General features: G+C 37.6%; 2 protein-coding genes and 1 non-coding gene across 3 annotated transcripts; all 3 read right to left on the reverse strand.

Annotated features, from left to right (window-relative positions):
• Positions 1-275: 275 nt before the first annotated feature.
• Positions 276-2,483, reverse strand: LOC145157354 (uncharacterized). The gene is made up of 7 exons (XM_079076409.1): positions 2,135-2,483; positions 1,998-2,071; positions 1,893-1,943; positions 1,468-1,811; positions 1,079-1,356; positions 888-940; positions 276-704 (listed from the first exon to the last, which is right to left on the reverse strand). The coding sequence occupies exons 1-7, from the start codon at positions 2,481-2,483 to the stop codon at positions 276-278; spliced, it is 1,578 nt and encodes a 525-aa protein (XP_078932535.1).
• A 54-nt stretch (positions 2,484-2,537) lies between these two features.
• LOC145157355 (uncharacterized) lies at positions 2,538-3,236 on the reverse strand. The gene has a single exon (XM_079076410.1). The coding sequence runs from the start codon at positions 3,234-3,236 to the stop codon at positions 2,538-2,540; it is 699 nt and encodes a 232-aa protein (XP_078932536.1).
• A 1,169-nt stretch (positions 3,237-4,405) lies between these two features.
• LOC145162012 (small nucleolar RNA R71) lies at positions 4,406-4,512 on the reverse strand. The gene has a single exon (XR_013738867.1). It is a non-coding gene; the product is annotated as a small nucleolar RNA R71 (small nucleolar RNA).
• Between the last annotated feature and the right edge of the window lie 11,778 nt (positions 4,513-16,290).

Below are 16,290 nucleotides of genomic sequence, written 5' to 3' on the forward strand. Positions count from 1 at the left end.
CACCTTCTCAGTTAAGTCCCCATAAAGAAACACATTATTAATGTCTAATTGATACGAAGTCCAGGACTTATTTACACATAATGAAATAACTATACGAACTGTAACTATTTTTTCCACAGGAGAGAAGGTTTCCTGATAATCAACCCCTTCTCTTTGATTATAGCCTTTGGCTACAAGACGAGCCTTATAACTTTCTACTTATCCATTGGGGTTATACTTAATTCTATAAACCCACTTACATCCTATTGGTTTTTTTTAGGAAGATCTACAATATCCTATGTATGATTACGGTATAATGCTTCCATTTCACTATTCATTGCCTCAACCCAATTTGGGTCTACAGAGGCTTCTTCAAAAAATTTTGGTTCAATTGTTTTATTTAGATTAGAACAAAAACACTTATTTTCTGTACTAAGAACATAGTAATTTAATGTATATTCAATACCATATCTATGCCTCCCTTCAACAATATAATCATTAAATTTCATAGGCATTCGAGACTCTCTTCTAGACCTAGATGCCCCTATTGACTGTCCTAGATAAGGCAATGACTCTAAGTTACTACTTTCCTCAGTTGAATCTGAATGACTTGGCATAGTCCTATCAGATGAAGGTTCAGATACCTCGCTAGTCTGGTTATTACTATCTAATGTAGTATCAAAAAAAATTTCTTCCAGATTCTGAGCTGCATTAGAACCATCCATCTGATGATTAACACTCAAGTCATTTAGATCAATCAAATCATTCACATATTCAGGATTATTTTGATCATCATAGGAAAAAGGGTCTACTAAATTATTAAAATCAAATTAATTATCAATAGTTGTTTATTTCAGCTTAAATGGAAAGACTGACTCATAAAACTTCACATCCGTGGAAATAAAAACAGAATTTGTATCAAGACTTAATAGCTTATAACCGTTTTTCTTAGAAGAATAACCTAACAAGACACATTTTTCAGCACACTCAGAAAACTTATCATGATTATTAAGTTTAGTAGCAAAGCACAGACTACCAAAAACTCTTAAGTGATCAAACACATGTATTTTTTTAAACACAAGTTCATAAGGAGATTGACCTTTCAAAATAGAGGCTGGCATTCTGTTAATCAAAGAAACTAAAGTTAGAGTGGCTTTTCCCCAATATTTTATAGGAAGACCAGACTGAAAAAGTAAAGATCTGGCAATATTAAGAATATGCCTGTGTTTTATTTCAACAACCCCATTTTGTTGTGGTGTATAAACACATGAAGTTTGATGCATAATACCATTAAGTTCAAAAAAAGACTCCATCTTATGATTTAAAAATTCAGTCCCATTATTAGAACGAACTGTTTTAATTTTAGAATCAAACTGGCTTAACAAGATATTAAAAAATGAAGTAAAGCAAATATAAACTTCATCCTTACTTTTTTAAAAGATAAACCCAAGTAGCCCTTGTGAAATCAACCACAATAGTCAAAAAAACTTAAAGCCTTCTCTAGTAGACACTCTATAAGAACCCCATACATCTAAATGAATCAATTCCCCAAGTTTAGTTGAACTATGAACACTAAGAGGAAAGGATTCACGAGTTTGCTTAGCTTTGTGACAAACATCACAAGGAGGAAGGGAAGAATTATCAAGATTAAGTGCATCTTTTAAAGAGTTTAAAGCTTGTTCAGCAGGATGACCTAATCTACTATGCCATGTAAGTTTAGAAACACAACACTTAACAAGACTACAAGAACTAATACCCGAGGGAAAAGCATCAAGATAATACAATCCATCAGACTCTCTTCCATTCTCCACAACCTTCTTTGACTGTAAATCCTGAATTTTGCAACAATTTTCGTTAAAAACAACGTCACAATTTGTGTCTTTGCACAATTTGTGAACAGAAAGAAGATTTACATTAAAACCAGGAACAAAAAAGACATCAAAAAGTGTTAGGTTTTTAGAAAACTACACGTTCCCAATTTTTTCAATCTAAGCAGAAGAACCATTTGGGTGATTAACAAGAAGGTTTAGTTTAGAAACATCAACGGTGTCTTGCAAAAGAGACTCAGATGAAGTCATATGCTGATTAGAACCTGAGTCAACAATCCACTTCTAATGACTAATAATAGAGTTATAAGACTTAAAAAAAGAAATACCTTCCATATTAGCACTGACAGGAGTATCCTCAGGTGGAGAGGATCTTTCATTAATAAGACTCAAGAGTTTATTATACTGCTCACTTGTAAAAGAATAAGTTCCACCATTCCCAGAGACACTAGAAGAAGAGGGACTACTAGAAGGAACAGTAGAAGAATTAACAGAAAAAGTTTTATTCTGATTTCTTTGGTTATCACTGTTAAACTCATTCCTAGGTTTAAAATCTTTTCGATAACCGATCAATTTATAACACCTGTCAATAAGGTGTCCCTTAAGACCACAGTTCTTACACAGTAAATTTTGATTTCTTCCTCTATTAGAATTAGAACCTTGACCTTTTTTTATCATTAAATCTACTGTTAAATGCAGTGGATTGAGTTTTAGACACACTAGAAACGAAAGTTAAAGCCCTATTCTTCTGATGAGATTCCTCTTTAGAGACAATTGAAAAAGCATTTTAACATTAGGAAGAGGATCCATCAGAAGAATATGACTCTTTACTTGATTAAAGGAGTCATCAAGACCACTTAAAAACTGCATTAGCTTCATAAGTTTTGAATGATCATTATACTTAGTAGCAGCTTCACAAGTAGATTTAACAAGATTCGTAAGACCATCAAATTCTTTCCAACGAGTGTCAAGTTTATTAAAGTATTCAGATAAGGAAGATCCATCTTGTTTAAGTGAATTAATATGTTGATGTATATTAAAAATAACAGACCCATCATCCTTCTTATAGGTTTCAAAAGGTTCATTCCATATATCTACAACAAACATAGAGTATGCATGTCCAGAATAAATTGACTCAGACAAAGACCCAAGAATCCAAGAAAACACTACAACATTAGCACGTTCCCATTTTAAAGATTTGAGTTCATCAGTAGAGTCCTTTTTTAAAGTCCCTTCTACAAACCCTAAGTTATTTCTATCCTTAAGACATCTTCTCATAGAGCTACGCCATACACGAAAATTATCGGTCCCAGTTAGTTTGAAACTCACAATTGTAGTTACAGTATTATTAGATGGATGTATATAGAGAGGATCATAGTAGTTCACAGGATCAACCTTAGAACCACTACCCTCAAGAGGAGAATCAGACATAGTGTTTACACAAAACTAAACAAATAGAAAGCACACAATAATTAATAAAGTAACACAGACGACTATGATCCTTAAGCGTCCATATGGTCACCACGGTATGTTGGGGCCCAAGACAAGATCACAGAGTAAAAAAAACAACCACAAAGATTAAAGAACTAAAAAACAATAACTAGTATACTCAAGACAACCAGAATCTCCCACATGTACAGCTAGAACAAAGATAGAAGGGAACAAGAAATGCTCACAGAGCTATAAGCTGAGCAGTCGAAACAGATCGACTCTTGTTACTCCGTTCTCTTTTGAAAAACTAACGATGATGAAATCCGTTAATAAGAGTTATTTCAGAGAACAAGATTAATCGATCAAACAAATAGCGAAGATTTGATTTGCTAGTGTTATCGACCCTTTGTGTGAGATTTATCTTGCATAAAGTTACTAGTTTTTCTGTTTTGACTTTTCGTTTTCAGTTTTTCAGTTTTAGCGCTGAACTCGTCGAGTCCATTACTAAACTTGACGAGTTGATCGCGTTTTCAGTTTTGTTATTACTTCGTTTTTATTATATTTACGTTTGTTTTTCTATTTTGTTTCAGGTTTTTATGACCCGAGGCTCTAATTCTACATTAGTGCCACTCGTAGAAGATCCAGAGTCGATTTTTTGCAAAAAGAGAGACAAGGCAATCGAAGAATCAAGTGTTCTCAATAAAATCCACGACGAGAAGGTAGAAGGTTACAAATCAGACATACCTGCATTTGGAGAAGAGAGTGACGTTGAGCAAGAAGATGCCATGGCCGACATTGCCGACATACCCATGAAAACCTACAAAAAACGCATACGAGTTGGTACCGGGCTGAGACTTGTGCAACCCGCAATTCCAGAGGCAACAAATTTCGAGCTAAAGGGTCACATACTCACCCAACTAAACGACATCCCATTCTATGGGAAGGATCACGAAGATAATTATAAGCATATTGAAGAAGTCATCGATATTGCCAACTATTTTCATGTGCCAAATATGCCTCGCGATACTATTTTACTTCGTATGTTACCAGTTACATTCAAGGAAGCCGCGAAAGATTGGTTAAAATCACTACCCCCAGGATCCCTTAAGATATGGCAAAAGATGTGCGAAGAATTTATTGATGAGTTCTGTCCACCATCCAAGATAGAACAATTGAAGAAAGTCATTTCCAACTTTGAACAAATGGGAGGAGAATCACTCTATGAGGCATGGGAAAGATACAAGGGTTTGATAAGAAACTGCCCTCAAAATGACTTGAACGTTCAACAAGAGGTATCCATCTTTTATGACGGAGTGAATGTGACAACTAGGCAGTTACTAGACTCCCAAGGACCACTCACGAAGAAAGCACCAGCCGTTATTAATGAGTTGATTGAAGAATTCTCCAAGCACTCACGTGAGTATCATAACCCAAGGAACGACACAACTAGAGGCATGTGAATTCTTTTTCTAATGACATGGTGGCAATGATAGCAAAGCTAGAAAGCGTGGATCGTAGAATGACTAAGATGGACCAATCCATCCATGCCATTAGAGTGGGATGTGAAAACTGTAGTGGCCTCACCTTACGAAGGATTGCGATTTGGATGAGAACGGGAACCGAAAAGCACAAGTTTGTTACTCAAGTGGTGACAGGTATGATGATGATTAACGAAAACCCAAAAAGGAGTGGCTACCATACAACAAATATAAGAAGGAAAAGGAAGAAAAATATAGGCAAAAGGCGAGAGGATTCTATCAAAAGGAGGAGCCGGTGCAAGAAAAGAAGACCGACCTTGAAGATATGTTGGCACGATTCGCAGCTGCATCCGAGAAAAGACATGACGCGTCCGATGCTGCCATAAAAGATCAAAAAACATGATGAAGGAGCACCAAGTGATGATGAAGGATCAACAAGCTTTACTCCGGAATCAACAAGCCTCAATCCTAAATATTGAGAAGCAACTCGACCGACTTGCACAACAATTCAATGAAAGAACACCGGGTGGACTTCTAAGTAATACCGAGAAGAATCCTAGAGTTGCACATGTGAATGCAATAACAACTAGTACTAAGAAAATTTTCATTCCTATGACTCCAATCCAGAAAGAAGATCTAAGAGAGGTACAAGAAAAAGAAGAGGAAATGAAAATTTTGCAAACAGTAGACGCAACTCGACGAGTTCCAGACAAGAACTCGACGAGTTCCCCATCCGATGAAAAAAATAAATCTTCTTTTAATCAATACCAGCTTCACTTGCCATTCCCAGGGCGCGCACTCCGAGACAGACAAAATGAAGAATATAAGAGATTCTTAGAGCATATAAAGGCACTCCAAGTGAACATCCCATTCATAGAAGCAATAATTCAAACACCAAAGTATGCAAGTTTACTTAAAGACCTCCTCACAAATAGAAAAAAGATGGCCGAGGTGACGGAAATAGTTTTAACTGTCAAACATTGTTCTGCCATTATGATGAACGAGTTACCAGAAAAGATGGGCGATCCAGGAACTATAACTTTGCCTTGCCAATTTGGAAACTTGAGTACCACTCATGCATTGGCTGATTCAGGAGCTAGTATCAACATTATGCCATACTCATTTTTGAAAAAGTTGAACCTGCCAGAACCAAAGCCTATCCAAATGACTATCCATCTAGCTGACAAAACAATAACACATCCAAGGGGAGTATGTGAAGATATTCTAATCAAGGTAGATAAACTTGTGTTTCCTATTGACTTTATAGTTTTAGATATACAAGAGGACCACAAAGTTCCTATTATTCTTGGGAGACCATTCTTGAATACTGCTTGTACCATAGTTACTGTACGAGAATCAAAACTTACTCTTCGGGTGGGGGACGATTCGGTTACCTTTGGAGTCAATCAAGAAGGCAAGTGCTCGAAGTCTAGCAATGATGAGATAGATACAATTGATGAATTGTTGGAAAAGGAACTAGTAGAATGGCAAGAGTGTAAATCAAAAGAGTTTACATTTGATTCGGAAGAGAATTTTGATGCCTAATGAGATTTAGAAGAATTGGAAAACTACTTGAAGGGAAAATAGGAGAAGATGATACAAAAAGTCTTGACGCAAACTTGGGGAGCAATAATGGCAATAAACATGAAAATTTGAAGAAACAAGAGAATACCATGGTTTGGGATGACACAAAGAACAAAAATCCTTCATGTGGCTTGCACACCATCGATCAGAAAATGGAAGAAATAAAGTCATCAAACTTGGAAGAAGGATGGAGAGAGACATATCAAAAAGGGAAGATAAAAAGAACCAAGCCTCGCGCCTTAGTGTCAAGTATTTTTGAGGTTTTCACTTTTCAATCACCCGACCTACAAGTCTGTGAAGAAAAGAAGGATGATGATGTGATTTCAAATAACAATGCGAGGGTGAATAAAAAGGAAATCAAGATAGACAAGATAAAAGTGAGTAAAGTGGGACACAAGGAAGAAGGAAAGAAGAAAAAGCTTGGTAAAGGGATAAAGCGTAAACTTGAAGAAAATGTCACTAAGAGGAAAGAGGAAGAGTTGAAAAAGGCATACAAGAGGAAGATCCATACCTACAAAATAAAGTGTAAGGAACAAAGGGTAGAGAAGGAATTTCCGTTCAAAGCCAGCACAACGTAGAGCGGGAAGGAGTCCAGCTAAAGACTCCTAAAAAAGAAGCTCTTGCGGGAGGCAACCCGATAATTGAGTTTGCTTTTCTTATTCTTTTCTTTTTAGTCTTTATTTTCTTTATTTTTGTGTGTTTTTGTTAGGATTTTCTTTCTAAGTCTTCCAAATTGCTTAAATTGTTGCTTGAGGACAAGCAAAGTTTGAGTGTGGAGTGTGGTGAATTTCTTTTAAAGACAACAATTTTTTTTTAAACAGAGTGAAAAACTCGGCGAGTTCCAATAGGCTACTCGACGAGTTGGTTTTAAAATCTGTGACATTCCGGCAAAACCCGTCCCTACTCGACGAGTTGGGACCCCCAAACTCGACGAGTAGGTGTTTATTTCCGAAAAAAATAGTTTTTTTAAACTCAGTAAATTAGGGTTTTTACCCTAAATAGTAAAGTCTTTCATCATAGTCGCCATTGCATCCTACACTCGGCGAGCAAGTTCTCTCAAAGCAAAGACCTTTCAATTTTCATGTTTCTCCTTCTAATCTCTTCAAAAGGTAAGATTTTTTGTGCATATTCTTGTTAAAGTTTCGATTTTTCTGAGTTTGATGGTTCCAAGTTGATAAAAAGCCCGATTTTGACTTTTCATATGAACATTAGGGTTTTGATTTTGACTCAATTAGGATGTTTTTGTTAGTTTTTCCCTAGAATTCATGCTTGCTTTGCTTCCCTGAATAAACCCCTGAATTAATTTCGAGTATACATCGGTCAATTCTCTTCGAATACGTAAGTGGTTTTTGTGACCTTCGACGAACTCGTCGAGTTGTTCTTGGACTCGACGAGTGGAAGCTGCTGATGCCTAGATTTCTGAATTTTAATATATTTTGTGTTTGTTTGGTTTTTTCCTTGTGTTTGATTTTACATAAAATGTTTAGAAGCAGAGGCCAAGGGGGCTTCCCTTGGTTTAATTTCCCTCAAATAGGCTCAAAAGCAACATTAGTAGCATGGAGGAAGAAGCTAGAGACACTAAAGAAGAAAAGCTAAAAATTATTGAAGATTCAAAGTATCAAGTATTTGTATTTTCATTGTAATTTTCTTTTCTAGGTTATTTTTTCATAAGTATGCTTGGGATTTAACCAAAAATGACTTGAGGTTAAGAAAGTTTGCTGGGGATGAATTCAGAGGGATGCATAAAATGAGCGTTGTTCAAAAGAAGTGGGCGAGTATTTATGAGGATTGTAAGTATTTAGGATTAGGGGGGGTCCTTAGGAAAAATTTTAGACACAAATGTTGCGTTGCGGTCTTGGCATAATGGCTGGGCGATTGGGATTGTCTTATGTGATGCTAGTGTGCTAAAATTCAGTTTTGCTTGGGAGCAAGCAAAAGTCAAGTGTGTGGTATTTTGATATGAGCTTATTTAGTCATAAAAATCATTCATTATCGTATTAATTATTGTTGATTTTATATCATTTTATGGACAAATGGTACTTAATTAGCTTAATATTTCAATTTCAGCAATAAAGACATGCTCGGGCGAAAAAGGAAGAGGATTGAGCAATTGGAAGCTTGGAAATTGAAGATTGAAGAAAGAAGGCTGAAATACAAAGGAACTCGACGACTTTACCTTGAACTCGACAAGTTGATCAGAATATTCTCGATTTGAAGATGCCTTGCCGTACATGCGGATTTGAGAAAAAACTCGTCGAGTTGGTCTTAAAAGCTCGACGAGTTGGGTTGATTTTTGGAAATCTATATATACATACATACATGTATATATATATATATATATATATATATATATATATATATATATATATATATATATATATATATATATATATATATCGTATTTGCCTGAAACCCTAACACTTTTTGGAGGCTAGCTGCGATTATTGAAGATCAGAAAGGTTCTTGGAGTTCTAGTTTTCGAGAATTCAACCTAAGAAGCAATTTAGAGGAGACCAAAAGTAAACAATTATTCTTCTTTTCTTAATCTTTTGTGTGAACCATGTTTGAATCATTAGATCTTGAATTTAGATTGTTATTTGCTGTATATATGAGTTAAAAACTCTATACTCTGTTTAGATGTAGATGATCTTATGAATATGGTTTGATTGAGTGGTTGGATTATTATTGATTTGGTTATTTATCTTATTAAGCTTGTTAAAGATCCTTATGTATTGATGATAATTATTTTCTGTTAATAATCAAGTTATTGAGTTGCATGAACATCTTCTTGGTTGCTTGAGTCATATAGCTTTGTGAACACAAGATTGTATGCCTAGGAATAGTTTATATGAAACTAAGTTTAACTAGAAAATAAGTAATCAATATGTGAGCATGTGTGACGAACAACCACATATGAATTGATTGAATTGAAAATTTTAATTAACTAACATTACAAGTCTTACTTGATTCGAACTGAACGCTAGGAAACTTGTTAGTTTAATCAATTGGCTACTGTTTGAATTAACTTGTTTGCTAAAGGATTAGTAATAGTGAACATGAACCTAATCACATTAGAAATCGGTAACCATTGATATATTAATCTGTTGCACTTGCCACGAAATCAACCATAGGAATAAGTGAATCGAATCTGAATAGAAGTCTCTTTTATCATTGAATCTAGTTGTCCTTTTTGTTTTCTTTAGTTAAGTAATTCTCTTTGTTTAAGTGTTATTTGATTGCTTAAGTTTCTAGTCTTGCAAAACTAGAGAAAACCCCCTTCTTTATTATTTGTTTTAATTAAGTAATACTAGTATTTAATTTAATTGTTACCGTTCCCTGTGTTCGGTACCCTACTTGCTTGAACTATATTGCTAATAGGTAGGTACACTGCCTTTCGTGTGTTTACTTTTATATCTAAGTTCGTAGGATTAAAACTAGTACTATTTCACACGTATCAATTGGCAAAGTTAATTGCTAAGTGTAAGTCTAAAAATTGTATACGATTAGGATCATATAGCCTTATAATGATTTATTTAGCCTTATATCTTGTTCCTTGTCTAGTTGTGGGTTTAGGGAAGAATCATTTATTCGACAATCTATTTGATCCTGCATTTTGTATAATTTGCATGCGTAAGGAAACCGACATTTTTGGTAAAATTTCCTAGTATTGTAGAAGAAAGTGAGGCGAGGATTAGTAGGAGATCCTAGGGAGTGTTATAGTGGGATATGTATGTTGTTTAGCATAGGGATTACACGAGTTACCATGGAAAAGTGATTTAGAGGATTCAGGATGGCTCTTGAGGAAATTTCGGATATGTATGGAAGGTGGTATTGGGCCCGTACTACTGGAAGCACATGATCCGTACTCGAATCAAGGAAAATCACGTCGAGGAGGAAGTTATGGTTCTGGATCTAGTATCGAACCGATTGATGAGAGGATACACGAATTCATCACGTTGGAGATTAATCGTGGTATTTTAGATGGAACTCCTTTGAGAGAGCTTTGTTGGTTCCACCTGGAAATGAGCAGATGAGGAAGACGAAATACCACGACATGCTCAGGGATGAAATTTAGGAGTTTGTGAGCATGTCGAGCTGCAAGACCTGGAGGACATGATTGCTAAAGCCCAGGAATGGGAGATTGAATTGGAGCTTCAGACAAAGCACAATCTGGAGCAGGTATAGACAGTGGTGGGCCAGGCGAAGAGGCCCAAGACTTTTGATTCTCTTTCTAGGGGCCAACAAGGTGAGCATGTTGCGGCAAGTGCAGCACGACACACGATGGAGCCAGGCGAGCAACAAGTTCGGTTTGTTTTAGAGTTAGTCAGACTAGACATTTTGGTAGGGATTGCTCTCGTAGAGCATTGGTATGTTTCCACTACAATTAGACAAGCCACAAGAAGGCCGATTGCCCTACATTGAAGAGGGGGGGGGGGGGAGGGGCAGTGGCAACACCCGCACCAGCCACCTTGAAGATTACCGATGGATGCCTTGTCAAGGCGGAGGGCCCCATAGTGAAGAGCAGGGCCATCCAGTTGATAGCTAAGGAGGCACAAGCAGCACCAGATGTGGTCACCGGTATGTATCTTCTTCATGTTCTTTACTGCTTTCATTTTTTATGCTTATGTTTGTGTTGCTATTATTTAGGGATGTTTTAGTGAATGGGTTTCAAATTCTTTTTATTTTTATTCGAGTGCTATCCGATCATTTGTGTCTCTTGTGCTTAGCAAGAAGATTAGTGATGTTCCAGGGACTTTGGAATATCTGTTGGAGTTGGAGGTTTCTGATGACCGTTCAGTGAGTGCTTCGAGAGTTCATCAGGGCAAAGTTATAAAGATGATCAGTGAGAGATATTCAATTGGTATGGTTTCGGTTCCTCTACGAGGGTCGAAGATTAGAGTGTAGTATGAATTGGTTGGGCCCCAATGGGGGTATGATTGATTGTGAGCGTCACCTACTGAGAGTTCGAAACCTAAGTATAGGAGAACTGGTTATTCATGGCGATGGTGCACATTATGGACCGATTATCTGTTTAGCTGGGAGAGCTATCTCGTATCTTCAGTAGGGATGTTTCAGGTTCCTCCCTTATGTAGTGGATACACGAGTTAAGGTTAGGAAGGTTGTGGATGACATGCCTGTTGTTCAGGAGCTTTCTGATATGTTCTCTAAGGATTTTTCAGGAGTCCCTTCTGAGAGACAGGTTGAGTTTCAGATTCATCTTATTCCAGGTGCATAAATGATAGCCAAGCTGTGCCATCACTCAACACCTCCGGAGATACGGGAATTGTCAACAAAGCTGCAGGAGTTGTCAGCACACCTCCCGAGTAGTTCACCATGAGGGAGCACCGATCCTGTTTGTAAAAATGTAGGATGGTTCACACAGGATGTGCATTGACTACCGAGAGTTGAATAAGTTAACAATGAACAATCGTGATCCACTCCCAAGGGTCGATGATTTATTTCATCAGCTCCAGGGTGCGTATTGATTTTACAAGATTGACTTGTGATCAAGTTATCAACAGATGACGGTCAGGAATGAGGATGTGCAGAACACAAGCTTCATGACTCGTTATGGTCACTATGAGTTTGTGGTGATGCCATTTAGGCTCACCAACGCACTGCCAACATTCATGTATCTCATGAACCGGGTGTATATACCGATTTTGGACCGATCTGTGATAGTGTTTATTGATGATATCTTCATCTATTCTATGACCAAAGAACATCATGAGGAGCATATGGGGGAAGTACTGAAGACGTTGAGGAGGGAGAAGCTTTATGCTAAGTTCTCCAAATGCGATTTCTGGTTGCGCGAGGTGCGGTTCTTAGAGCACATTGTCAACTAAAATGGTTTATTGGTCGACCAGGCCAAGAATGAGGTAGTGATGAAGCAGGATATTCTGAGGAAACCATCGTATGTTTGGAGTTTCGTTGGGATAATAGGTTCTTTTCATAAATTCATTTAGGATTTCTCCAAGATTGTTGTTCTATTAACCCGTTTGACGAAGAAGAATGTTACTTTTTGGTGGGGGCCTTAGCAGCAGGAAACATTTAAGGCCTTCAGGCAGTGATTGTGCGAGACTCCAATTATGACCCTCCCTAAGGGTATGTATAATTTTGTGGTGTATTAGGATGCGTCAATTATGGGGTTGGGTGTGGTGCTTATACATAGGGGTCATGTGATTGCTTATGCGTTGAGGAAGCTAAAGCCTCATGAGGCAAATTAAGCTAATAATGACTTAGAGCTAGGCAATGTGGTTATTTTCCATCATGATTTGGTGACATTGTTCGTTTGGGGTTCGTTGTACCATATACACAGACCACAAGAGCTTGAGATATCTGATGGATCAGCCAAACTTGAACATGAAGCAACACAGATGGTAAGATGTGGTCAAAGATTATGACTACAAGATTTATATCACCCTTGGAAGGCCAATATTGTGGCTACTGCCTTGGGTCGCAAGGCAAGAAGTGCACCTATCAGAGATCTATGTTTTAGGATGGTTATTGTTTCACCATTGTTAGAATTGATCAAGAAGTCACAAGTAGAGGGGTTAAAGAAAGAAAATTGGAAGGAAGAAAGAATTAGGAGTCATATCCCTTTATCTATTAGGGATAGTCGGGGATTATTGGCACAGTACGATAGAGTATGGGTCCCAGTTGCTGGTGGTGTTAGGTAGACATTATTGGAGAAGGCTTACAATTCGAAGTTTTCAATCCATGTGGGGGCCACCAAGATGTATAAAGATTTGAGATTGATCTATTGGTGGCCTTGCATGAAGAGGGAGATAGTATGGTATGTGGAGCGGTGCTTGACTTGTCGGAAAATCAAGGCCAAACATTAGAGACCCCATGCCAAGATGTAGCAGTTACCAATTCCCTTGTGAAAATGGGAGGAGGTCACCATGAACTTTATTACTAAGTTGTAGAGGATGGAACATAGAGTTGATTCTATCTATGCATTGTTGATAGGTTGACCAAGAGTGCTCATTTCATCCCTATTGCAGGGAGCATTTCCGCTGAGAAGTTAGTTGACGTTTACATCAGAAAGGTCATTGTTCATCACAGAGTTCTAGTTTTAGTAGTTTTCGATCGTGAAGTTTGTTTCACCCCTAGGTTCTGCATGAAGTTCCATGAGGATTTGGGTACTTAGTTACTTTTAAGCACCACATACCACCCTCAGACTGACGGAAAAAGTTAGAGGACTATTCAAATGCTATAGGATATGCTCAGGGCATGTGTGTTAGATTTTGGTAGGAGCTTGGATACTTATATTCCATTCACCGAGTTCTCCTACAACAATTATCATGGCAGTATTGATCGACCACCCTTCGACATGCTCTATGAGAGGAAATGATGTAACTCAGTTTATTGGGGCGAGGTTGGGCATCGAGATATGAGGAGTACTGAGGTAGTAATCAAAACCACTAAGCCGATACAGTAGGTGCACAATCGGTTCCAGACCGCATAGAGCCGCCAAAAGAGTTATGTTGACCAGCGACACTGGAACCTTTAATTTCAGGTCGGATACTTTATACTTCTGAAGGTGTCACCTTGGAAGGGTTTCATCAGGTTCCGGAAGTTGGGCAAGTTGATCCCCATGTATATTGGTCCTTTTAGGATTATCTCCTGGGTGGATAAGGTTATGTCTCAGTTGGACCCGCCTAATGAGCTTAATCATATCTATAACACTTTTCATGTCTCTCAATTGCTAAAGTGTTTGGTTGATGATTCCATAGTGGTGCCCTTGGATGACATTCAGTTGATGAGCGCCTGAATTACGTTGAGAGAACGATTTTGATCCTCAACAAGAAGATGGATACCTTGCGCAACAAGGTGGTAGCCTCGGTGAATGTGCAATGGCAACATCGAAAGGGTTCGAAGTGGACATGGGAGCCCGTGGAGGAGATGAGGGAGCATTGACCGGAGCTATTTGCATCAGCGCACTTCGAGGATGAAGTTTGATTCAAGTGAGAGAGAGAGAGAGAGAGAGAGTTGTAACACCTGTACCCTCAGGTATAATTCTTTAAAGTTTAAATTGTCATTTTTTTGCATTTTATGTCCTACGCTCAGCGTAGGATATTACCCTACATTGAGTGTAAGTGGAAGATATTAGACAAGGGTTTAATGACCTACGCTACGCATAGGTTGAGTTATGTTGAGCGTAGGTGCACTGCATCAAAACACTAATTATTGGGGTTGTGCGCCCTATTTAATGTCTCTAACTCCTTGACGCCCTCTCTATGCTCAGCCTCTACCCTCTTAATCAGTCATCAGAAAACCTAGCCACCTTGTGAGATTTTTGAGGCCTAAAAGTGTTCTTGTGTACATCTTTGAAGGAGGATTTCATCGCGGAATCACTTAGGAGCTCCAATATTTGTAGATACATATTTTACATATGATAATCCATCTCCAAAAGGTATAAAGATTCCATCTTGTTGATTATTCATGTTAGATCTCGCTGGTCATGAGTTTTCGTGCTTTTGTCCCGATAACCTTGATCTATGTGAGTATGAGCTACTCTAGAAATTTTGAGTGTCTTTTTTTTAACGTTTTTGAGCTCTTAAAGCCAAAAAAATGTGAGCTTGTTCACTTTCATCCATCCATGCATCCGTTCTTAAGAAAAACGTTGGTGTTATGTGCTTAGGGCTTGGTCTTGTGCTCTATTTGACTAAGAAAAAGGATACAGCCAGAGACTTTTCCCATTAAGACATGCATTAGATTCAGATATGAGATTTAGGAGATTAGCCTTTTGTATTAAGAGCTTAATATGGATGTTTGGACATCAACGGAGCTACGTTGAGCGTAGCTTTCTCTACGCTTAGTGTAACATGATTTTCCCCGTTTTTCATCTGATGCTCTACGTCGAGCATAGATCAGTGTGCTACACTGAGCGTGGCACCAAGTAGTCAACTTTTTGACCAGTTTGACTTTTGGTCATCTAGGTTAGGTTTTATTCTTGGAAGGGAAAATGGTCTTTTGTCCCATGGAGGTTTAGTTATGAACCAATACCCTTTGAAGCCTAACTATTACCTTAATTATTAATTAGGGTTTCAATATGGATATGTTTAGTGCAAGGAGTTCCAATACCAATAACTCGAGTGTGTGATTGTCTTGTCGGTGGATTGAGGTGAGTCTTCTCACTATACTATGTAGTTTGCTAGATTGTCTATGTGACTCTTGCATGAAAGACTATGTTTGGATAACAATGCTTGTATGAAAGGCTATGGTTGGACCACATTACTTGTATGAAAGACTATGGTTAGATCACAACACTTGTTTTCTTTGTGATTTTCACAAAAAACCATGTTCGGATCATGGTAGAAAGGTTATGATTGGGCTATAATCTAGAAGTTACTGCAAGACTATGGTTGGATCATAATATTCACATAGGGTTGAAATACACCCCTAGGGTTGGTCCCCTTGATATGTATGGTTTGTATATTTTGGGGAACTCACTAAGATTTATGCTTAAAATTTGTGGTTTAAACATTTTCAGGTACTTGCACTTCCATAGGGAAAGCCCCGACTTGAATGCATAACATCCCTATATGATTTTTCCGCACTGATTGTTATCATTTTACTATGATGTTTGAGATACATTTTACTATGATTGATTTTGGTACAAATATTTGAATGTATTGATGATTTGAGTATTTTTGGGTTGTTACATTAATTTCATTATAGTGAAGGATTTCACCAAAGATGACCCAACCAAACCATGACTCATATTGTCAGAGATTGTCACAACTGGCATTTTAGCTAGGAAATTCTATTCCTGTGTAACCATTCAACTATTGTAAAACATATACTCTAAGCAAATCTCACTCAATGCTCATTTAGATTCACCATTCATGTTCATCAAAGAGTCTGAAGCCCTAAGATCCATGGTTTAAGTCCATATTGGACTAGGATTTCCTTATTGGGCCTAATGGTGAATCTAAATCAACCATTTTGGGCTTTGAAACCCTATTTGGATTCTAATTGGACCC

Source organism: Lactuca virosa, chromosome 2 (genome assembly GCF_052849685.1).
Source record: "Lactuca virosa cultivar CGN04683 chromosome 2, Lactuca_virosa_CGN04683_v6, whole genome shotgun sequence".
Taxonomy (NCBI): domain Eukaryota; kingdom Viridiplantae; phylum Streptophyta; class Magnoliopsida; order Asterales; family Asteraceae; genus Lactuca; species Lactuca virosa.

Coding starts and splice junctions, on each gene's coding strand:
- LOC145157354 (XM_079076409.1), bottom strand. CDS start 2,483: ATGATAAAAAAAGGTCAAGGTTCTAATTCTAATAGAGGAAGAAATCAA. Junction 1,357..1,467: donor TCTACTAGAGAAGGCTTTAA/GTTTTTTTGACT, acceptor TATCTTGTTAAG/CCAGTTTGATTCTAAAATTA. Junction 941..1,078: donor GCCAGCCTCTATTTTGAAAG/GTCAATCTCCTT, acceptor GTGTCTTGTTAG/GTTATTCTTCTAAGAAAAAC.
- LOC145157355 (XM_079076410.1), bottom strand. CDS start 3,236: ATGTCTGATTCTCCTCTTGAGGGTAGTGGTTCTAAGGTTGATCCTGTG.